The 24,251-nt window shown below is 42.6% G+C and overlaps 1 protein-coding gene across 2 annotated transcripts in view; it reads right to left on the bottom strand.

Moving 5' to 3' along the window:
• ddx10 (DEAD (Asp-Glu-Ala-Asp) box polypeptide 10) overlaps positions 1 to 24,251 on the bottom strand; it is a 63,189-nt gene that overhangs the window by 28,787 nt on the left and 10,151 nt on the right. For both annotated transcript variants that reach the window (XM_035782029.1, XM_035782030.1), the window contains exons 10-13: positions 22,991 to 23,092; positions 15,084 to 15,171; positions 13,599 to 13,687; positions 12,888 to 13,239 (exon numbers count right to left, since the gene is read on the bottom strand). In XM_035782029.1, coding sequence (XP_035637922.1) covers positions 12,888 to 13,239; positions 13,599 to 13,687; positions 15,084 to 15,171; positions 22,991 to 23,092 — 631 coding nt within the window. The remainder of the gene's footprint in view (positions 1 to 12,887; positions 13,240 to 13,598; positions 13,688 to 15,083; positions 15,172 to 22,990; positions 23,093 to 24,251) is intronic.

Below are 24,251 nucleotides of genomic sequence, written 5' to 3'. Positions count from 1 at the left end.
GTGGGAACTCCTTTAGGACTGTTGGAAAAGCATTCCAGGTGACTACCTCATGAAGTTGGTTGAGAGAATGCCAAGAGTGTGCAAATCTGTCAGAGTCCAAGGGTGGCTACTTTAAAGAATTTCAAATTATATTTTGATTTGTTGAACACTTTGTTACAACATGACTCCATATGTGTTATTTCATAGTTTTGATGTCTACACTATTACTTTAGAAAAGAAAATGGTAAAAATAGGTGTCCAAACTTGACTGGTACTGCATATGCAGTGCATTCGGAAAACATTCAGACACAGCCTTATTCTAAAACAAATTAAATTGTCCCCCCCCTCAATCTACACACAATTGAATTTTCAGCAAATGTATAAAAAAAATAATACCTGAAATATTACATTAACATAAGTATTCAGACCCTTTACTCAGTACTTTGTTGAAGCACTTTGACAGCGATTACAGACTCAAGTCTTCTTGAGTATGACGCTACAAGCTTGGCACACCTGTATTTGGAGAGTTTCTCACGTTGTCCTCTGCAGATCCTCCCAAGCTCTGTCAGGTTGAATGGTGGGCGTCGCTGCACAACTATTTTCAGGTCTCTCCAGAGATGTTAGATCGGGTTCAAAGCCAGGCTCTGGCTGGGCCAATCAAGGACATTCAGAGACCTGTACCGAAGCCGCTCCTGTGTTGTCTTGGCTGTGTGCTTAGGGTCGATGTCCTGTTGGAAGGTGAACCTTCGCCCCAGTCTGAGGTCTTGAGAGCTCTGGAGCAGGTTTTCATCAAGGATATCTGTACTTTGCTCCATTCATCTTTCCCTCGATCCTGACTAGTCTCCCAGTCCCTGCCGCTGAAAAACATCCCCACAGCATGATGCTGCCACCACCATGCTTCACCGTAGGGATTGTGAGAGGTTTCCTCCAGATGTGACGCTAGGCATTCAGGCCAAAGAGTTCAATCTTGGTTTCATCAGACCAGAGTCCTTTAGGCAAACTCCAAGCGGGCTATCATGTGCCTTTTACTGAGGAGTGGCTTCCATAAGGCCACTCTGCCATAAAGGCCTGATTGATGGAGTGCTGCAGAGATGGGAGAACCTTCCAGAAGGACACACATCTCCACAGAGGAACTCTGGAGTTCTGTCAATCTGACCATCAGGTTCTTGGTCACCTCCCTGACCAAGGCCCTTCTCCCCAGATTGCTCAGTTTGGCAGAGAGGCCAGCTCTAGGAGTAGTCTTGGTGGTGCCAAACTTCTTCCACTTAAGAATGATGGAGGCCACCGTGTTCTAGGGGACCTTCAATGCTGCAGAAACTTTAGATACCCTTCCCCAGATCTGTGCCTCCACATAATTCTGTCTCGCAGCTCTAAGGACAATTCCTTCAACCTCATAGATTGGTTTTTGCTCCAACATGCAATGTCAACTGTGGGAACTTATATAGACAGGTGTGTGCCTTTCCTAATCATGTCCAATCAATTGAATTTACCACAGGTGGACTCTAATCAAGTTGTAGAGACATCAAGGATGATCAATGGAAACAGGATGCACCTGAGCTCAATTTCAAGTCTCATAGCAAAGGGTCTGAATACTTATGTAAATATGTTTTTTAATCTTTAATAAATGTGCAAATATTTCTAAAAACCTGTTCTCACTGTTATTATGAGGTATTGTGGGTAGATTGATGAGAAAAAAAACATTGAATCAATTTTAGAATAATGCTGTAACGTAACAAAATGTGGAAAAAGAATGCACTGTAGATAAATAATTATCCGTCAGTCGGGGTCTTAACTTCCTGTTGAGAGTTAGAATAGTAGACTACACAATGTGCCACATTTGATTGTGCATCGGCAGTTTCTTGTTATGTCAGTCCCTGACAGTAGCTCAATTAACAATCAAATCATCTTTTTGCTGACATGTCTAAGTTATTCTAGCCTGTCATGTCCGAATGTGCGCCCAGGGACCCTTGTGATTTTGTTAGTCACTCTCAATCAGATATATTAACATGGCATTAATCATGGGAAAAATGTGTATAATTGCAAGAAATTAGCTATAAAATTGCCACAACATTTTCTCTCCTCCCCATGGCACAAATCATGGAAAATTGTGTAGAATTGAAGGATATTAACTTTAAAACTAGTAAGTCTTGTTAGGTTACCAAGGCAACTACTGTCACTATTAAACTTGCTAGCTACTTCAGTGGATGTTGAAAACATTTCTACCTGCAAGTGTGTTAAATTATAGCCATGGTATAAAAGGGATAATTAACTCTGGGCTCTGGAAAATAATACAACTCAATATAAGGTCAGTGCCTCAACTCGTTCATTATCATTCAAGAAATTAACACAATTTCAATTGCTCCTTTAATTAGAATCTGGCCTAAATACAACCTGTAGGCTTTATAGTGCTCCAATGTTTGCCCAGATTTAGATCTCTGGTTAAGCGGTTGACAAGGACACGAGGCATAACATAAACAAAGGGAATCTGATGAACATCTTTCAGTCCCGAATTGGCGTTTCGCGACAGTGATTATCCCTTAGGAATGATTCTGTGCGAACAAACGATGTTGTCGATGTAGTCAAAGCAGGAGGATAAATCAACTTTCCTTGACACATCCCAAACAATGTGCTCCATATCCAGAGCAATAGAGCACTTTGCCTAGGGTCTTAATCAAACAAGCCCTTGGAATATGACTTGACTAACCAGCACTAGACTCTGCTGAGCTGGCACTCAGAAGATAAATATTGCATGCCAGATTATTAAGAAACCATTTTTCACTTCAGAATGACCTAGGGCTACAAGGCGCTGCCTCAATGGCCGGCTTTCAGAATTTCTACCACACAGTTTATGTAGGCGTTCTCACTAAAACCATATGTTGATGTATTTGGGGTCCAATTGGCAAGGTGGTGCATTTTATCGTTCAATAAATGAAATTCCTCCCTTGGGGACATTGATCGCCATCTTCAATTAGGAATAACTGATGTGAGCTTCTGTTAAAGAGAAAAACGTGTTTAAAAAACATGTGGCGGTAAAAATGAAATAACAGCCCATGAAATTGTTGGCTATTATGCTTGGATACTTTGTCATACCGAAAGACATTAGATTTCCCCCAGCCAAATGAAGGAGAATTGTTCATTTTCTCAATAGAAATAGAATGAAAGAATTAATAGAACGGACGTCCCAACACAAGTCAATGACGCGATAATGGGTGGACTGGCAGCCATTGAGTGTACGCATGCAAGGAATTAAAAGCAGAAATTGTACCCTTCAATCAGTTGAGTCCAGCATTAGTTGATAGAACATTCCAAATTAGCATGAAAATAATTTCATCACAATACCAGGCAGCCATGGCGAGTGTACCCATGAGTTTCCCAGTCAAATTGCCAGGGTTAGCGCTTCCAAGCCAGTTCTATTAATTATATTTCTATGACTCACACTATTCATCTATTGAAGGTTCTTTGAGTCATCTCAGAAAAAAAGGACAGCAAACCATTACGTTTCTATAGTTTGTTCTGCTGACAAACCCAGAGTCTGCCATCAGAAGGTAGTGCCATCAATTTCGAGAGCCCTATTCAAAAGACACATGAAGTGTTCTGAACAAAATGAACTTCTTTGCACAACAAACACTAGCAGACTACTGGAGCAATGCAATAATGTGTGGCAGAGGAAAATATGTTGGGGGGGGGGGGGTTCATTCATTCAGCCAACTACTGAATTAGACTTCAACATTCAACCTGTTGCAAAATTCACTTCGTAAACATAATGAGGTCAGCACATCATTAGCAGTACAAGACAATAACCACCGTCCCACCTCCCTTGTCAAAACCGAATCAGTAAATGTCACTCCCTCTCCATCCCCAGTTTCTATCTCCCCACTGAGAATCTAATTGGAAGGCGCCTGCGTTGGGATTCTCACCTCAGGACGTAATTTTCTAACCCTCCCAGTTTAATAAGCGTTTCCCACAGGAGGCAGAGTCTCGCCGCGATTCTGAATCAATTAAATATCATTGGGTGTGAAGTTATTGCACTGCATTTATGGAAAAATGATGGGCCCCGTCAAAAATAAATTATTGAGGAAAAAAACTATTGAGGAGGAATCCAATACCAGCAGTTTGCACAAAGGCACATGGCTTTCTGTATGCATTTGAAAAGACTTAAGAAGATGGGGGGCCACAGAGTCAATTCTTACCCCATCTATATTCCAGACATTATTATCCCAATTTAAGAGCATGTCTTACCAATTTGCTTTGCTCTCCTCAACCTTTGGACTTCCCAGTGCATGCTGCTCTTATCTTAAATGTTAAAATGTTCTCAGGGTTAGCTAGCTGGCAGGTTGGCCTCTTGAATGGGAACGACAATGGAAATTTGCAATATGTGAGCTTAGCAGCTTAGCAGCTGCAAGCTGTTTTCGCAGCGAAGAAACTCGCTAATCTATAAAAGGGCCTACCTATCAAAGTTGAACAAAATCTTAATTTAAAAAATAATAATTAGCATGTTTGTACGTATTTAGCAATTTCATTAGGCAAGGACAAACAAACTTCAACAATGATTCAGGTGAAACCACAAGACTCATAATGAAATGTGATGCTTAGACACACAGTATATCATAAGCAGAGGGTAAGTTAAATCTCACAGAGGGGTGATTTATTGCTTGTTTCATCACTGGACAGTTGTGCGTTGAGGAGCATTCCTCTCACTGTCAGCCGAGGCTGCCCATTATGACATGAATGGCTGAGGGCAAATGAATCAACTAGAGTGTGAATCAGACGCTCATCAATCAATTAACCAAACAATCCTTCAATCAATGGGCCGGATCAAACGCCACTGTCAACAGGGGGGAACGGGGCCATCAAAACAACCTGAAAGGACTTAGCATTATGCAAATGGTTGGAGTCTCTATAGTCTGATCGCTTGAATTATTCCTTTTACCCATTAGTATGCTGAAGTGTTGGTCCCATTTTTCATGATCTGAAATAAAAGATCTCACTAACCCTGTTAGTGAGCATTAGTTTCTCTACCATAAGCCACGTCCAATGTCGTTTAGAAAATTTGGCAGTATGTCCAACCGGCCTCACAACCACGCCGGCCCAGGACCTCCACATCCTTGCTTCTTCAACTGTGGGATCGTCTGGGGATGGGGGGGGGACTGAGGAGGATATCAGTCTTTATTAAATCCCTTTCGTGGGGAAAAAGTAATTCTGATTGGCTGGGTCTGGCTCCCCGGTGGGTGGACATGGCTCCCAAGTGGGTAGGCCTAAGACCTCCCAAGCTCACCCTTGGCTGCGCCATCGCTTAGGGAATAATGACTACGTCAATTGACTGATCTCCATCTGTAACTCAGTAAAATCTTTGAAATTGTTGCGTTTATATTGTTGTACAGTATTGATTTAAAAGTAACGGAGAGGAAGACAGCATTGAACTAACACAACTGAGGTGCAACCTAATCTAACACTAGCATTCCTCTGAATAGAAACAGTTCCCTGCGGCTCAGTGTCAAACTATTTCATCACATTTGCCAAATTGACAGTCATAACTCAGCACTTACTCGGAAAACAAAACGCAGCATGCACCAGCCAGCCTTAAGGCATCAAAGGTTGATAGTAGAGGTACACTACATGACCAAAAGTATGTGGACGCCCCCAAACACCTCATTCTAAAATCATGGGCATTAATATGGAGTTGGTCCCTCCTTTGCTGCCATAACAGCCTCCACTCTGGGAAGGCTTTCCACTACATTTTGAAACACTGCTGCTGGGACTTGATTCCATTCAGCCACGAGCATTAGTGAGGTCGGGCAATGATGTTGGGTGATTAGGCCCGGCTCGCATTCAGCATTCCAATTCACCCCAAAGGTGTTTGATGGGGTTGCGGTCAGGGCTCTGTACAGGCCAGTCAAACTCTTCCACATCGATCTCGACAAACTATTTCTGTATGGACCTCGTTTTGTGCATGGGGGCATTGTCATGCTGAAACAGGAAAGGGCCTAACCCAAACTGTTGGAAGCACGGAATCATCTAGAACATCATTCTATGGTGTACAGTTAAGATTTCCCTTCACTGGAACAAAGGGGCCGAGCCAGAACCATGAAAAACAGCCCCAGACCATAATTCCTCCTCCAACAAACTTTACAGTTGGCACTATGGATTCAGGCAGGTAGCGGTCTTCTGGCATCCACCAAACCCAGATTTGTCAGTCGGACTGCACTCAAGAGAACGTATTTCCATTGCTCCAAAGTCCAATGGCGGAGAGCTTTACACCACACCAGCCAACGCGTGGGATTGCAGATGGTGATCTTAGGCTTGTGTGCGGCTGCTGATCCATGGAAACCCATTTCATGAAGATCCAGATGAACAGTTCTTGTGCTGGCATTGCTTCCAGAGGCAGTTTGGAACTTGGTAGTGAGTGTTGCAATCAATTTGACAAACTGAATTGTTGGAAAGGTGGCATCCTATGACGGTGCCACGGTGCCACTTTGAAAGTCACTGAGCTTTTAAGTAAGGCCATTCTACTGCCAATGTTTGTCTCTGGAGATTGCATGGCTGTGCTCAAATGTAATACACCTGTCAGCAATGATAGCGGCTGAAATAAGCGTGTCCACATACTTTTGTATATATAGTGTATATAAAACTTCTATAGGCAGAATAAATTAAGCTATAGTGTCTGAAAAAACACCAATAGGCTTTGAAAAAGAGAAATTCTAGCATTCTCTATTATATCATAAGCTTTTAGCATACCATCTGTACGATAGGCCTTAATAACCTTAAGGGGATGTCCAACGGATTTGTTTTTGTCAGGAGACAGTTTCAACAGTCTCTTCAAAATGAGGGAGAGGGGACGACAAGGATGCAATTAGGATAATGGAATTGCGGTGCTTTGCGTTCCCAATGAAAGGTGTCATTTGACACAGAGGACTGTCGACAGGCTCCTGTCCTCTCCTGAGATTGTTATTGCGGGCTGCTCTCACGAATGCTTCAATCAATCTCATCCCAACAAAGCTGCATTTTAAAGGACATCTCCTGGGAATGAGGGATGTGTTATTATGAACGGCTAGCACCACCTCAAAGACAGAAACTGAAGATTAACGATGGCATTAACGGGAAGCCTTATTAACGTTTAGTGATTCCAAAAAAAAAAAATTTCATATTACGTTATCCGATGATAGAACGGACCAAAAAATAAACACTGATTGACCCGAATGTTTTTAGTTGGAGAATTTTCCTTTATATTTATTTATTATTATTTTTTACATAATTTGTATTTTCTTTATGTAAATGGGGTGTTATAGAAGGGACCTATTTCTCTTGTTTTTGAGAAACATACCATCAGCAATTCACTTCCTCATCCTCGTTGTGGAGAATGCGGGCTCTGACAAATCATGAACAAAGGCTCCAAAAACACCCAAATACGTCCTTTAAGAAATTAAAATCTCTCAGTATAGTGATGAAGGTCTTTAGATATTATACAAATTAAATTCTGTGTATATCCACAACGTTACAGTGCATTCAGAAAGTATTCGGGCCCCTTCACCTTTTCCACTTTGTTACGTTACAGCCTTGCTGCTTTTCTCCCATCAATCTACACACAATACCCCATAATGAAAAAGGCAAAAACAGGTTCTTAGAAATGTTTGCACATTTTTACACACACACACACACACACACACACACACACACACACACACACACACACACACACACACACACACACACTTTACTCAGTAATTTGTTGAGGCACCTTTGGTAGCGATTACAGCCTCAAGTCTTCTTGGGTATGACACTACAAGCTTGGCTCACCTGTATTTGGGGAGGTTCTCCCATTCTTACTTGCAGATTCTCTCAAGATCTGTCAGGTTGGATGGAGAGCGTCGCTGCACAGCCATTTTCAGGTGTCTCCAGAGAAGTTCGATCAGGTTCAAGTCTGGGCTCTGGCTGGGCCACTCAAGGACATTCAGACCCAAAGCCACTCCTTCGTTGTCTTGGCTGTATGCTTAGGGTTGTTGTCCTGTTTGAAGGTAAGCTACAGTCCTTGCCGCTGAAAAACACCTTGCTTCACCGTAGGGATGGTGCAGGTTTCCTCCAGATGTGACACTTGGCATTCAGGCCAAAGAGTTCAATCTTGGCTTCATCAGACAGGAGAATCTTGTTTCTCATGGTCCGAGAGTCTTTTAGGTGCCTTTTTGCAAACACCAAGTGGGCTGTCATGTGCCTTTTACTGAGGAGTGGCTTTCATCTGGCCACTCTACCATAAAGGCCTGATTGGTGGAGTGTTGCAGAGATGGTTGTCCTTCTAGAAGCTTCTCCTATCGCCATAGAGAAACTCTGGAGCTCTGTCAGAGTGACCATCAGGTCCTTGGTCACCTCACTGACCAAGACCCTTCTCCCCCAATTGCTCAGTTTGAACAGGCCGGTCAGCTCTAGGAAGAGTCTTGCTGGTGCCAAACTTCTTCCATTTAAGAATGATGTAGGCCACGGTGATCTTGGGGACCTTCAATGCCTCAGATTTGTTTTAATACCCTTCACCAGATCTGTGCCTCGAGAAAATCCTGTCTTGGAGCTCTACAGACAATTCCTTCGACCTCATGGCTTGATTTTTGCTCTGACATGCACTGTCAACTGTGGGATCTTATATAGACAGGTGTGTGCCTTTCCATACCATGTCCAATCAATTGAATTTACCACAGCTGGACCTCAATGAAGTTGTAGAAACATCTCAAGGATGATCAATGGAAACAGGATACACCGTAGCTCAATTTCGAGTCTCATAGCAAACGGTCTGAATTCTTATTTAAATAAAGAATGTTTTTTAGTTTTAATACATTTGCAAAAAATTCTAAAAACCTGTTTTCATTTCGTCATTATGGGGTATTGTTTATATAAAAAAAATGTTTTTATTTATTTTTAGAATAAGGCTGTAATGTAACAAAATGTGGATAAAGTGAAGGGGTCTGAATACTTTACGAATGTACTGTATATTACATTTTGTTGCAGCTAGAGCAATACCTCTCCGTCCATTTTAGCAGCAGGCTACACAGAACAGCTGTATAGAGGAAACGGGTTGAGTTCAACAAGATGGAATATGTTGCGGATACATTTCGGAATGACAATTTCATGTGCACAACATCTAAGACCTGCACCACTATACTGAGAGTGTTTCTGAAGGACCTATTTGGGTGTTGTTGGAGCATGTGTTCATGTTTTTTCAGAACTGCCATAATGCGCAAAGATGGTTGAGGAAGTGAATTGCTGGTTGGGGTAAGGCATAAATTAGTAGCGTATTAATATGCTACTGCGGGGGCGGCAGCGTAGCCTAGTGGTTAGAGCGTTGGACTAGTAACCGGAAGTTCAAACCCCCGAGCTGATAAGGTACAAATCTGTCGTTCTGCCCCTGAACAGGGAGTTAACCCACTGTTCCCAGGCCGTCATTGAAAATAAGAATCTGTTCTTAACTGACTTGCCTGGTTAAATAAAGGTAAAAAAAAAAAAAATACCTTGTGCCAGAATATCGCAGACATTCGAGTCATTTACATTATTGATCTTTTAAAAGATGCACTATGTAGGAATCATTCCGTCATTTCCTGGTTGCTAAAATTCTAATTGTTCTCCTAATTTAATCTTGAGTGACGAAAAAAACTATAGTGTAAAGAATCATTGTACCATGTAAACCACTGTGAAATATCTTATTTCTTATCTTAAATATAATATTTTCAGCTGTTTCAAGCTGTAGAACAACACCGTAAGTAAAAGACGCAAAAACAAATCTTAAGACCTGGGAGCATAGAAATAGCACATATAGAACAGATCTACCGCTTCTTAGACTTGCTTTCAATGGTAAATGACAGATATGAAATATTTCCATGTGAATTTGGTCAGGTCGGCCAAAAAGCGTCATATTGCAGCTTTAAAAACGTGTCAAGTGACAATGTCAATTCAACCAATAATTATTGAAACAGCTCTACCTGAAGGAGCTTCCCAACCCCACTAGGACAGGATCAGGCCAGAAGACAGTAGTGAGGGGTCTTTCTGTTTCACTGGGTACAATGACAATCTCAGAGGTAACAGAGCGGAAAAGACCCTGCCGGCCGGATTGAAAAGCTGGGGTGACAAGTCCAGACAGCGAGTCCAGAGAGCGATCGTGACAGTGGGACAACTTAATTACTGTCACATGCTAGGGGTAAAGTATATGGTCTTTCTCTGAGTTTGTGTTAACTCTGAAAGTTTCCCAGTCTCTTCGATATTCATCAACTCTTACGTGGAACGTTAACTTATTCAGGTCAAGAAATCCCTATATTATAAACCATTAATTTCATATAAAATGGCACAAAAATGAATTTTTGACTGTTAATGATCTAACGTAAATGTGGCCATTTCACTCAATACACAGTGTACAAAACATGAACACCTGCTCGTTCCATGATATAGGCTGACCAGGTGATGATAAGCCCTTATTGATGTCACTTGTTAAATCTACTTCAAGCCCTGTAGATGAAGGGGAGGAGAAGGTTTAAAGAAGGATTTAGAGACAATTGAGACATGGCTTGTGTGTGTGCCATTCAGAGGGTGAATGGGAAAGACAAAAGATTTAAGTGTCTTTGAACAGGGTTTGGTAGTAGGTGCCAGGTGCACCAGTAGTGTCAAGAACTGCAAGCCTGCTGGGTTTTTCACGCTCAATAGTTTCTCATGTGTATCAAGAATGGTCCACCACCCAAAGGACATCCAAGGCAACTTGACACAACTGTGGGAAGTATTTGAGTCAACACGGGCCAGCATTCCTGTAGAACACGTTCAACACCTTGTAGAGTCTATCCTCTGACAAACTGAGGCTGTTCTGAGGGCAAAGAGGGGGGCTGCAACTCAATATTAGGAAGGTGTCCATAATGTTTTGAAGGGCAAATAAAATACAAATAAAGGATTCTCACCCCATTTAAAGACAGTGAATCATGTCGGACTAGATGGAAAGCCAGCACTCCGCAGCCTCCCACACTCCAGCTGAAGGCACAGTAGATGTGACCCCGGCCACCTACAGCATATTCATAGCCCACTGCAGAGGAGTCAATGAAATAGCTAGCCTGGGCTGGCTAAACTCACCCTGACCTCTGTTCAAACACCTCTTCTCCAAACCGTTTCTACCCTACAGCGGTCTTTTTTTAAGGGAAAACTAGGATGTTTTATTTTCAACTTCACATGGGAGCTAGCCCAATTTGTTTGTCCCAAGGTGCACAGAAACTAAATATAAGACGAGAAAAGGCTTGGAAGGACCTATTTCGAATCAGTTGACACCAATTCCAGAGAAAGGAGCAGAAAGTTTACACTGAGTCACACTAGTTGTGTGCAGGGGTTTAAGAGTTGTAGCTGCCTAACTCCTCACTTAACAATAAAGACGAGTGTAACAGACAGCTTTGTCTCAGCCATTGAATTAGATTAGAAGCTCATAACCCAAACCAGCGTTATTACTGTGATGAGGTCACCACTTCAGCATCTACATCCCCTGTTAAGGAACGTACACGTAGGTGGGAACGGGGCGCAAACAGTGATTTAGAGGTTCTCTCTCCAGCAGAGGAACCATCTGCCCTAAATTAAATCTGACATCGATGAGTATCATCCACTGCCAGGTATGCGTGTAGTGATTGAGGCTCCTGGAACATGTTGTTCCCAACTTTTATAGAAACAAAGTGAACACTACAGAAACACAGAGCAAAGCCAGGCTAAAGCGAAGGATTATATTTACATTTTTATAGTCTTCTTTTGCTTATCTTTATCAAGGGTGGCAGTAATTTCAGTCATGACTGTATATGAGACAAAGGCATTGCAAGTTGGCAACTCAGTAGAAAACAGATGGTTGGAGATGGAACTGAACCGCTTGTCCAACTGGAGACGACAAATGCATGTAAACAAGGTGCACCTAGGCTATGCATCTATATAGCCATCTGGGTTTTCACAAATTGGCCATTTTGGCAGTTTCCAGAACCATTTTCCTACCTGAAATTGGCCGTGACTGTAAACAGATGCTTGTTGTGCTTGACTGTAGAGACGAATGTGTCTCTGTTGGCAGCGTGGCTCCTGACTGAGCTCCGACAACTTTGATTGTGGTTGCTCACTTATTTGGGCATACTAATTCTACCTTTTCCTGCTTGCATTGTTCACACACACAGACACTGCTGCTTTTCCAAAATTAGGCAGAAAAGCACACACAGCAACACATCTAAGTCAAACAAAAGCCCAAATGGGTTGTTTAACATCTATGGAGGGTTTATATATGCTATGTTGAACAACATGGAGTAATTGTATTTAGCAAAAAATGTTAAAGGCACAGTGCAGTCAAAAACATGATTTTCATGAGACCGAAGTATGGATATATACAGTCTAAGTTGGAATACTGTGAAATTGTGAAAATGATAATGCACTTTTAGTGTAAGTGCTGTTTGAAAAGAACATCTGAAATTTCACCTTAAGAGTTTTTGCCTGACATCACCAGGCAGTAAATGAGTTAATAGATCAATAAGAGCTAGTTTTCAGTTTTCCCCTCCCTACTCAGACTACTCCTAGACAGTCCTAGCAATGGCCTTGCTTGAGAAATTGCTCTTTGCTATGAAGCTATATTTGATTTAATATTGAGATAAAAACTGCTGCATTGGACCTTTAAATAAGTAAATGCAACTTGCGTAATGCGTTAAGTGGACACCAGTGTTTCCTAATCATGGTCCTGGAAATCCAAAGGGATTCATATTTTGTATTTTGTGCCCAAGAACTACACACCTGATTCCACTAATCAAAAGGTTTGATGAGTTCATTAGTGGAATCAGGTGTGTAGAGCCACGGCAAAAACCTGCACCCCTTTGGGTCCCCAGGTCCAGAATTAAGAGACACTGGTGTCCACAGAACTGGCACCAGCACAGGCAGGAGCACCTCACCTCATCATCCTGGTCAACTTCCTCCAGACTGAAGACATCTTTTCTCTTCACTGTGAGCAGGTCCAGGTCCCTCATATCTTCATCCTCCTCGGTTTCATCCGCCCCGAAGATGAGACCCTTAGGACCGGGCTGTAACTTTTTCTCGTCCTCATCTTCCTCATCTGAGCTTTGGGATTCTTGAGCTTCGGACTTAAGCCCGTCTCCTCTGAGCTGAGCCTTGAAGCTCTTTAGTTCCTTCTCTTCCTCATGCGGGGCCACATCTCCCGGCCCGCCGCTCTGTCCAGGGTCTGCTCTCTGCTTCTGGACTTTGTTGAGAAAACGCACCCTTGGAGCAACTGCGAGGCCCAGAGAACTAGCAAAAGTACCAAAAGGGAAGAATGACATCAAGTTGGACTTTTACTGAAATGTTTGGTTCATCATGGTCTGAAAAGGCTAAAATAGCTAGCAGTGGCTAAAGCTAAGCTACTCTATGCTTGAATGAGGGGATGACACAGCTTCTTCTAATGATGCCGCACACCATATTCTCTGTTAAGGCCTTGTGGATAATGATGTCCAAGTCCACTCACATGCACAACAAACAGGCATATTGTGGCCTGGTTGACATTCTTTTGGGATTGGGAAGCCCTAAACAACTGGAGCAGATCTAAGGAAAACACTCCACCGCTAGGAGACAGATTAGTGGTCAAAATGGCCCGTGTCCCTTCTACTCACGCTGCATACTCCTGGAGCTTGAGCTGGAACACATCAAAGACGTCTTTGTTTTTCATGAGGTAGACGGAGCGCAGGTAGGAGACGAAACACTGCACAGAGAAAGAGGGAGAGAGTGGTGGGGGGGTGAGCGATATCGACAACTGCCATCTCCTTGAACAGCGATGAATCACATGGGATGGTGCAAGATGATGATAAGGGACCCTCTTCAAGTGGGCTCTCTCCTCAGGAGAAATGTGTTGCCTGTTTCAAATTATTTGTTATTTTTTCCCTCCTGTTTTTAGTGCTACATTGATATTGATTACAGCACTGCTGGGTTTGGCAAGAAATTAATATCGCGGTACTTGTACACATACATTACAAACGTGAAATTATGATGAAACAATCTGTTGACGCATGAAATGGCAAAAAATCCTGTTATGAGTAGAAAAGTGGGTATAACAATTGCACCGTCTAGGCAACGAGGGTGTTAATGAGAGCCAAAAACACACAAAAATAACATATATACATTTCCATTTTCAATCACATTTTAATTACTTAGCCAGAAGTGTAAATAATGCAGGATGTAAATGCAGTCCATTACGCCTGTTGTCCAAAAATCTACCGGCCTAACAAAATGTCTACTGGCCCGGACATGGTGTCATTTTTAAATGCATTGGGGTCATCCAGGGCCTATAGGTTGGCATGCGCCCTCTCTATATTCAGCTATTAAGCTACCTTTGATTCCTATGATATGTATTAAAAAACAAATAATTTAGAAATTAGCCTTTATTCTTTAGAATAGCATTTTATTAATTGCATTCATTTTTTGTTTGTAAATGATGTCATTTTAAGAAGGAAAAACAGATAATTGTGTTGCAAAAGAGATATTGACCTGGCTACAGTAGGCTAGCCAAGACAAACGCTAGATGTCTTGTTGTAGCTTTCTTTGTGCAGACTATCAACAGTAGCCAGCATATTTCTAGTATGTTCACTATTGAAGGTTTACTTCTGTAAATCGCTTTCCCTAGCTCAAAATACAATCAGCTCAGTGAGTGAGTAGCTTTTTTTTTCTCCTGACAGCTTGCGTGTGTGCTATGTGAAGGCATCAACTCATGTACTGCTGGAGTAGCTGTGACGCGTGGGCGCGTGGTGGTGCTTAAATGAAAGGCCAATCATATTGCTCAAATGTAAATACATTTCCGTGCGTAGTCTTCAAAATGGTAGACTAAAACAGAGGAATCAAACGTTGAACTGGAATGCAAAAACGCACACAGAAGTTGACAAGATCCACTGGCACGACATGTTTTTACTGTCCCCGGGCCAGTGGGCCATCGTTAATGTCGGACCCTGCATTATCATCCTGGTGACAACTCTGGATGTTATGGGTGTAAGCACTATGGCTGAAAATAACTCCTGTCCTGGAAAGCTAATGGCTTGCCCCCTGATCCATCCCAATCTTGTAATGGTCTCGCCCCCCTGCCCTTACCCCCCTCCCAGGACACTGACCCTCTGTGCTCGCTCCTTCTGTTCCTTCTCCTGGGCCAGGAAAGCCTCCAGCTTCTGCTGCACGCTCGTCAGCTTCTCTGGGTTCACCCTGGCAACAAGAAAATACTCTGTGAATCCACAAATCACATTTGTAAAATCTATTTAAAAAAAGGTCACAGATGCATGGACACTCTCATGGGAAAAAAAAAACATTTTCAACCCCCCTCCCCACACAGGTTATTAGTGGTCCGTAACAAAACTTGCCATTCATATCAAAAGGTCATATATTTGCACACGTGATGAGCCTGAAAGCAGTTGCCCTATCATCATTATCATATTGGACAAGAGATCCTTTCAGCCCCCAAAAAACAGTCAAAGCTATTTAGGTCACAGCATTTCATATCTAGCATTATCTCCTTCGTTGAAAAGGCTAGTCCAGCTAAGTCCATTTGTAGCACTGTGATGGATGGACTTCTTCTCTGTCAAGGTCTAGTGGCCCTCTGTGCCAGGCAGCTTTGCGTGAGAGAAGGGGCACATCTAAAATGTCAATTTTCCTCTCCATTGCCCACCTCAGTGTCACAGAGGCAACAGGAGACTGAAGGGGAATCATATAGTGGAGATGACATGGAAATGAGCAACTGTCCACCCTAACTGTCCAATGACAACATTTACAACCAGTCAGGCTGAAATAAGGATGTTTTGTTTTGAGGTAAAAACCAGGGCTGCATTCCAATTCCCTACCCCTTAGCTCAAAGTGTGTACTTGCTCACTACACTTGTTCCCTCCCCTAATAGATTTAGAAGCCATTGGTTGGGTGTTAGCATAAACCAGAGTGAGTTCCCACCATATTTATTACACCAGTCCATCAATGAGGGGGAGTGAATGAGTGCCAACTTCGGTGAAAATTAAATCAACCCGTCTAGAGCATATTAGCTGTCAGGTCTTTTGGAAGTCAGGGAGAGTTCATAAAAAAGACACTCGTAGGTTAATTGGGGGGCACTCACTATTGTCCATCTTTCAGAGTACGGCTGCACAATGCACTTCCCTCTCCAGAATGCACTCTCTCCAGCCAATTTGTGCATATTCATTGTTTCGTAACTTCATTGTGTAAATTGTTTGCGTTTGATCGTTAGTGTCTATCAATTCCCTATTACATATATCACCAGTAGTACATTTACTGTTAATTCCTATAAATTCTAATCTACAAATGTTTGTTTGGTTACGGTAATGTGTTAATGCGTTTAATATAATATTATTTCAGTCTTTTATCGTTCTCATTGTCGGAGTGGACAATGTCATGATACTTATTATGGCATTATTAAAGGTATTGATATAGGTTTGACTACAGTGTCGACAATGGAGTAGTCAATGCTGTTTTCTTTGTAGCTAAGACCAAGTTTAACACCTGCTTAATTCTTTAATGGGTGCCTGACTTTGTATAAAAGTGGTGGTTCACACACTGTTGGGGGGGTCTGGAGATCCAGTTTTTCTGACTAGAATACTAATCTACCGCCTTCCCTCAAAGTCCCACCCACAGTGATTGATTGACGTCTGAAATCCTACCAACGCTTTGACACAAACATCCTGCCCCCTCCACAGTGATTGACTGACAGGTCAAACTGTTAAAGGGATGGTTCACCCAAATTACAATTAGTTTCCTTACCTAACTGTCCACAGCAGCTGAGACAATTAAATATATAATTTGAAGAAACAAACAGAATTGTAATTATTGAAAATGCATGAATTCAAAGGTCATGACTTTCTACTCAATACCACAACTCAGTACCAATCTGGGAGGTAAAAGTCAGTCAAGTCCTCAATAATTTAGCTTTGTCTTTTGGATGGCATCAAGGCATAATAATGTACTAGAGGCCACCAAAATAGAGCTTGTTCGTCAACAAACAAACAAAATTCTCGAACCCCTCAGCCCGGAACTCCCTCGCTGGCTACTTTTTCTATTTGGCTGGTGGAAAACACTGCTATAGGGCTAGGTTACAGGTAACCTACAGAAGGCTTGGTTTGTAATAATATGAAACAGAAACAAAGCTATTTTTACAGGAAAATAAGTTCTAAATACAAGGTTTACCAGCATCATCTCATCTCTCGATGATGAGCATACGGACATGTAGCCTAAACTGACATTTTTTAGATGGCTAAAATAATGTAGGTCTAACTTCGGGTTGACCCTCCCCCATTTAGTTTACTAAATGTTTGGTTGATAGGCTGTTGGTTATTCATAAACGGCTACTGCTTTGGACCCAACACTGCTTGTGAGAGTATTTCTTAGGCCAACAGTAATATGTGATGATAATGTGTCTTGGGTATAAATGTTAAATGTTGAGTCAAGAAGGGGAGTGTGGCTTAGATGCACAAGTCACGCGTTTCAGGAATGCGTTCTCGCGCCAATATGTGCGCATTCAGTAGTAAATCTCCAGTAGTAAATTTATCATTAATTCCCATCATTTCTAATCTACAATGTTTCTTTGGATATGCTTACTTATGTTAATGCATTACATGTATTATACAGTTTTTCTCATTGTCGGAGTGGACACGTTGTTCACAGAGCTCACAACCTGTGTTACACTTGTGAGAAAAGGTCTTGATTCTCATGATCAGAGATCTTTCGGTTCCTTTTGGCAGGTGACCAAAAGGTCACTGACAGAGCTTCAGAGTTCCTCTGTGGGGATGGGAGTACCTTCCAGACGGACAACCATCTCCGCAGCACACCAGACAGAAGCCACTCCTCAGTAAAAGGCACGACAGACCCGCTTGAGGTTGGCCAAAAGGAAATTAAAGGACTCTCAGACCATGAGAAACAAGATTATGATGAAACCAAGATTGATCTCAAGTGGCCCAGCCAGAGCCGGGACTTGAACCCGATCAAAACATCTCTGGAGACCTGAAAATAGCTGTGCAGCGACGCTCCCTATCCAACCTGACAGAGCTTGAGAGGATCTTGCAGAGAAGTATGGGAGAAACTCCCCAAATACAGCTGTGCTGAGCTTGTAGCGTCATACCCAAGACAAGGCTGTAATCACTTCCAAAGGTGTGTCAATAAAGTACTGAGTAAAGGGTCTGAATACTCTCTTTCGTCTCTCTGTGATTCATGCATGTCCATCCATTTGCAAGAGGCTGAATTAATCTTACTGGAGAATCAGAGCGAACAAATCAGCGCCCTTCTGTCCCAGTATGCATATAACGTATCTGATGCTGTATAGTCAGAAAGAGTATGACATTGTTGCCATCCATAGCATTGAATACAAGGGAAGCCAGCAAGCATTTAGCCCGGCTTGATAATTGAAAGAAAATAATAGCCAATCAGCTTTGCGCTAAACTGAGTGAGCTCAGCTATGAATGGTCCTGGCACACCAACAACAACAAAAACGTCAAGGGAAGCCAGTTTGGATTTGGCTTCAGACCAATTACATCACAAGCCAAATGTCATTATTGACAGAAAAAAACAAATTGTTGCGTCTCGTGTTGTCCTCCAGTGGCTAGAATCATCTCTTTCATAAATTAGCCATGGATGGAGATAGGGATTTGGACTTGAGGTTTTACTTCATTCTCCGTACTGGCCAATGATTATAACAGCAATTCTAATCCAAATATAAATTCATACATTGTACCCCTGGCCTGAGAGGATGGAAGTTCAATATGTAGCGTGATAATGTTAACTAGCTGTTCTGGTGTATTGTTGCCCCTGAAAGGAAGTTAAACTAGAGAAAGTATTTTAGACAGATAGACTAGGACAACAAAAACTAAAAGCGTGTACTGTATGACAGTCAGAAACCGCTTGGGCTTCCGAATGGTGCAGCGATCTAAGGCACCATGGTTCAATTCCAGGCTGTATCACGGCTGGCCGTGATCGGGAGTCCCATAGGGCAGCGCACAATAGGCCCAGCGTCGTTTGGCCGGGGTAGGCCGTCTTTGTAAATAAGAATTTGTTCTCAACTTTATTTAACCAGGTAGGCTAGTTGAGAACAAGTTCTCAACTTTATTTAACCAGGTAGGCTAGTTGAGAACAAGTTCTCATTTACAACTGCGACCTAGCCAAGATAAAGCAAAGCAGTTCGAACACATACAACAGCACAAAGTTAAACATGGAATAAACAAAAATGCAGTCAATAATACAGTAGAAAAAGTATATCTACAGTGTGTGCAAATGAGGTAAGGGAGATAAAGGCAATAAATAGGCCATGGTGGCGAGGTAATAACGATATAGCAAGTAAACACTGGAGAGATTGATGTCCAGAAGATGAATGTGCAAGTAGAGATACTGTGGTGCAAAGGACCTAATAAAAAAATACAGTATGGGGATGAGGTAGTTTGGTGGGGTATTTATAGATGGGCTATGTACAGGTGCAATGATCTGTGAGCTGCTCTGACATCTCACAACTGACTTGCCTAGTTAAATAAAAGGTTGAATAAAAAAATCTATTAAAACAGGGGAGGATGGCACTGGCGTTTCTCTACAAGTAGGGTGAGTCCACATGTTTTTTTCTACTACAGAAACCAGAACCATGGACAGCCACATCAGATTTAGCTTATGTTGATTGGACTAAATAGGTTTTGGCATATTTTAGTTGTCACTGTATTAGACTAAGCATAGCTGTTTAGATGATGTTGAAATGGTGCTGGAATAGTGGAGGCAGCTCCTGTTTTCTATGAGACCTGCAGTAACTCTCCGTGGTTTGAAATCAATAGTTGTTTAGTTGTCTAAAAAAAATGTCAGAAACATTACCTTGCTTGACCATGCTGTAGGTCTTGTAACTGTTTGTTTCATGCAATATGATTTGTGGACTCCCACGGACAGATGTTGCTCTCCGGTTTTGTGATGAAACAAAGGTGTGATTGAAAATATAAATTTCTTGGCCTTAGCATATACAGTGCGGAGAACAAGTATTTGATACACTGCCGATTTTGCAGGTTTTCCTACTTACAGAGTAATTTTTATTATAGGTACACTTCAACTGTGAGAGACGGAATCTAAAACAAAAATCAAGAAAATCACATTGTATGATTAAGTAATTAATTAGCCTTTTATTGCAATGACATAAGTATTTGATCACCTACCAACCAGTAAGAATTCCGGCTCTCACAGACCAGTTCGTTTTTCTTTAAGAAGCCCTCCTGCTCTCCACTCATTACCTGTATTAACTGCACCAGTTTGAACTCGTTACCTGTATAAAAGACACCTGTCCACACACTCAATCAAACAGACTCCAACCTCTCCACAATGGCCAAGACCAGAGAGCTGTGTAAGGACAACAGGGATAAAATTGTACACCTGCACAAGGCTGGGATGGGCTACAGGACAATAGGCAAGCAGCTTGGTGAGAAGGCAACTGTTGGCGCAATTATTAGAAAATGGAAGAAGTTCAAGATGACGGTCAATCACCCTCGGTCTGGGGCTCCATGCAAGATTATTATTATTATTATCTCACCTCGTGGGGCATCAATTATCATGAGGAAGGTGAGGGATCAGCCCAGAACTCCACTCAGAACTAAACTCCACTCGCCGTGTTGGAGGAGGAAGAAAGATGAGTACAACCCCAAGAACACCATCCCAACCGTGAAGCATGGAGGTGGAAACATCATTCTTTGGGGATGCTTTTCTGCAAAGGGGACAGGACGACTGCATCGTATTGAGGGGAGGATGGATGGGGCCATGTATCGCGAGGTCTTGGCCAACAACCTTCTTCCCTCAGTAAGAGCATTGAAGATGGGTCGTGGATGGGTCTTCCAGCATGACAACGACCCGAAACACACAGCCAGGGCAACTAAGGAGCTGTTCTGTAAGAAGCATCTCAAGGTCCTGGAGTGGCCTAGCCAGTCTCCAGACCTGAACCAAATAGAAAAGCTTTGGAGGGAGCTGAAAGTCCGTATTGCCCAGCGACAGCCCCGAAACCTGAAGGATCTGGAGAAGGTCTGTATGGAGGAGTGGGCCAAAATCCCTGCTGCAGTGTGTGCAACCCTGGTCAAGAACTACAGGAAACATATGATCTCTGTAATTGCAAACAAAGGTTTCTGTACCAAATATTAAGTTCTGCTTTTCTGATGTATCAAATACGTTTGTCATGCAATACAATGCAAATTAATTACTTAAAAATCATATGATGTGATTTTCTGGATTTTTGTTTTAGATTCCGTCTCTCACAGTTGAAGTGTACCTATGATAAAAATGACATACCTCTATATGCAAAAAACCTGCAAAATCGGCAGTGTATCAAATACTTGTTCTCCCCACTGTATATATCAGTGTCAAAGCATATGAACCAACAGGTTATCGAGCAAACAACTAAATTATCACAACACGCCCCCCGGATTGGCTTCCCCGGTGATTTTACCCACACAACACTAGTGGTCCAGAGCTCACTGGAGCTGCAAACTCCGTGTTTTAAGTTCGTTGCAGACAGGCAAGCAGAGAGACAAATGTGACTGACAGAACATGAACAAACCTCCATGCAAAGCCATGTGATTTACAGGATATTTTCTACCTGCAGAGTTTGTATTTGTTGGCTTTATGTATGCTATTTTTACCTAGTTGGCAAAAGTCTTGATCTCTGGCTCCACCGCTTGTCATTTGCGTCTCTTAATTTCATCAAACAGTGCACTTAAAGCACCAGACAAGCTCATTGCATAGAGCCGATTGATTTTATTACAACACAGGGTGTTGATTTGTTCATGTTTATTAATACAAGGATTCCCTGCACAAAAATCTACCCTCGTGTTCCAGCAGCATACGGGCAGTGTGTTGTGGCTGGATAGCTTGTGTCACATCCATCCCATGAACAGTGTTACCGCTGAGACCTGCTTTTCGTCGGTCTTAAATTTTCCAATATGTGCTGCGAGAAATTGTCACTTTTGCACTTGTTTTCAAGGGTGCACCTCAAATATTGCCTCCCCTCCAACCTCAGCGCAAGCGAGCCAATATAACACAGGTATACTGCTAAACCTGGCGCATGGGGTGGAGAACACAAGCGCGCCAGTTTCTACATGCTGATATATATCTCGATGTGTGAGTAATATTATTGTATGCTATACAGCACCTTGGGCATGAGAACCGCTTTATAAAAATGAATTTTCCTTCTAATTATTTTTGTGCAAGTGTGAAAAAGAGGATGTGTGTGTAAACAAATTTGTGCATGTGGAAGAGAGTGTGTGTGTGTATATGTGCTGTGGGGGCATCATGCTGGGTCTGCTGCTTATCAGCATTTAGCCAGAGGGGCTTAGGCCTGGTGTCCTCTGTGATGGCAGAGCCAGTCTCTCTCTCTCTCTCTCTCACACACACACACATACACACAATTGGCCTATTTACTGCATCGCTCACAGCCCCTCAGCTCCCCCCAAATCCACTCACTCTCTCACCGTCTCACACACAACTCCAACAAACAAGACATCAGACCCCTCGTTATTACAACTTACTGTGACAACAAGTAACTGATGGTGTCAGGCACACACAGCGGACAGGACAAGGGGACAGGTTCGACATCTATATAGCATCTATATAGCACACATCTACAACATATTAGAACTACCAGACACAATATGAGGTTGTTTCAGAATCAGAAATGTGAGGAAAGTCAGCTGGCTCACTTGATGACCATGCCTGCTTTGTGAAATCTCCCCCCATCTGTCCAATGCATCTGGTAAGGTGAAATATTCTTTTGAAGCATATGGTATTATGTAGAACATTCTCACAGGGCCTCTTTGTTTGTTTATTTGTTGTTGGGTTTTTTTTTTTTGGGGGGGGGGTGAAAGAGCAGGTGGGAAGATTGAGTCAAGGGAATAAAGCTCTAAAACAGTAAGAGACAAAACAAACTACAGACCACCACCTGTTCTGTATTAATTCCTCACATACAGAAGATCTCCACAGCCAACAGCGTTCCCAGACCCAGTGAAATACAAGAGGTTGTAGGTGAACTCACTGAATTCTGTTGATGGGGACTTTCTTCTCCTGGAGCTGAGATAGCATGTCCTTCTCTTCTGAGGGCAGCAGAACAAGCAGGGCCTCTCCTCCCTCCTTATACCTGTTCGGGAAAAAACAATTGCATTCTTATTTGGGCTGGCACAATTATTGTGTAACCAGCTTTTCATATTTACACGAAGTGGGTAAAGTTGGCACTCATTTTACGAGCAGAGCGGCACGGTTGGGATGAGAAGGTTCATTTCCAGAAGTTATAAGCGGTCAGCACCTTTTTTTTGACAGGCGTGTCACCAAAGCTGTGTGGTATTCATTAGGTATGTCGTAGGTCATTTTCAAAAGATGCATTAAAGGCGAAAAATGCCAATTATGACAATAACCGTGGCCATTTGCACGACAAGTAATCGTTACCCCAAATTCCATAATAGTCACATCCCTAATTCTTATTTTATTTCCTAAATGTATGAATACGTTGCAATTGGCCAATAATGCAGAGGAGTGGGTGTAATAATGTAAAATAATGATATGGCTCAAACTCAAATGCGTACATGACTTGTGCAATCAATCTGCAAAATCTGCACAGTTAATGGTACGCTTCTTACGATAATGAACGACTCCTTTGTATGGTTTTGTGAACAAGTTAGAGGCACAGGGAGACAGATGGGGTGCAAGAGGAAGAGAGAGAGGTGGCAGAGAGCTACATTCCTCCTCACACCAAGAGGAGCTGTGAAATACATGCAGTCAGACAGAGAGAGAGATATTACCTCAACTAAGGAACCCCCTTTATATAGCCTCGGTGGATATTTTACTGCTGCTGTTTAATTAATTTGTTACTTTTATTTTTAATTTAGAGAGAGAGAGAGTAAACACACAAGTGAGAGCGCGTGCGAGAGAGAGCAAGCAGGAGAGAGCGCAGGAGAGAGAGCAAGAGCGAGAGCAAGCAGGAGAGAGCGAGAGCAAGCAGGAGAGAGAGCGAGAGCGAGAGCAAGCAGGAGAGAGAGCAAGAGCGAGAGCAAGCAGGAGAGAGCGAGAGCAAGCAGGAGAGAGCGAGAGCAAGCAGGAGAGAGAGAGAGAGCGAGAGCAAGCAGGAGAGAGAGCAAGAGCGAGAGCAAGCAGGAGAGAGCGAGAGCAAGCAGGAGAGAGAGAGAGCAAGCAGGAGAGAGAGAGCAAGCAGGAGAGAGCGAGAGCAAGCAGGAGAGAGCGAGAGCAAGCAGGAGAGAGAGCGAGAGCAAGCAGGAGAGAGAGCGAGAGCAAGCAGGAGAGAG

Source organism: Oncorhynchus keta, chromosome 12, assembly GCF_023373465.1.
Source record: "Oncorhynchus keta strain PuntledgeMale-10-30-2019 chromosome 12, Oket_V2, whole genome shotgun sequence".
NCBI lineage: Eukaryota > Metazoa > Chordata > Actinopteri > Salmoniformes > Salmonidae > Oncorhynchus > Oncorhynchus keta.
This window is presented reverse-complemented; position numbering and strand designations above follow the sequence as displayed.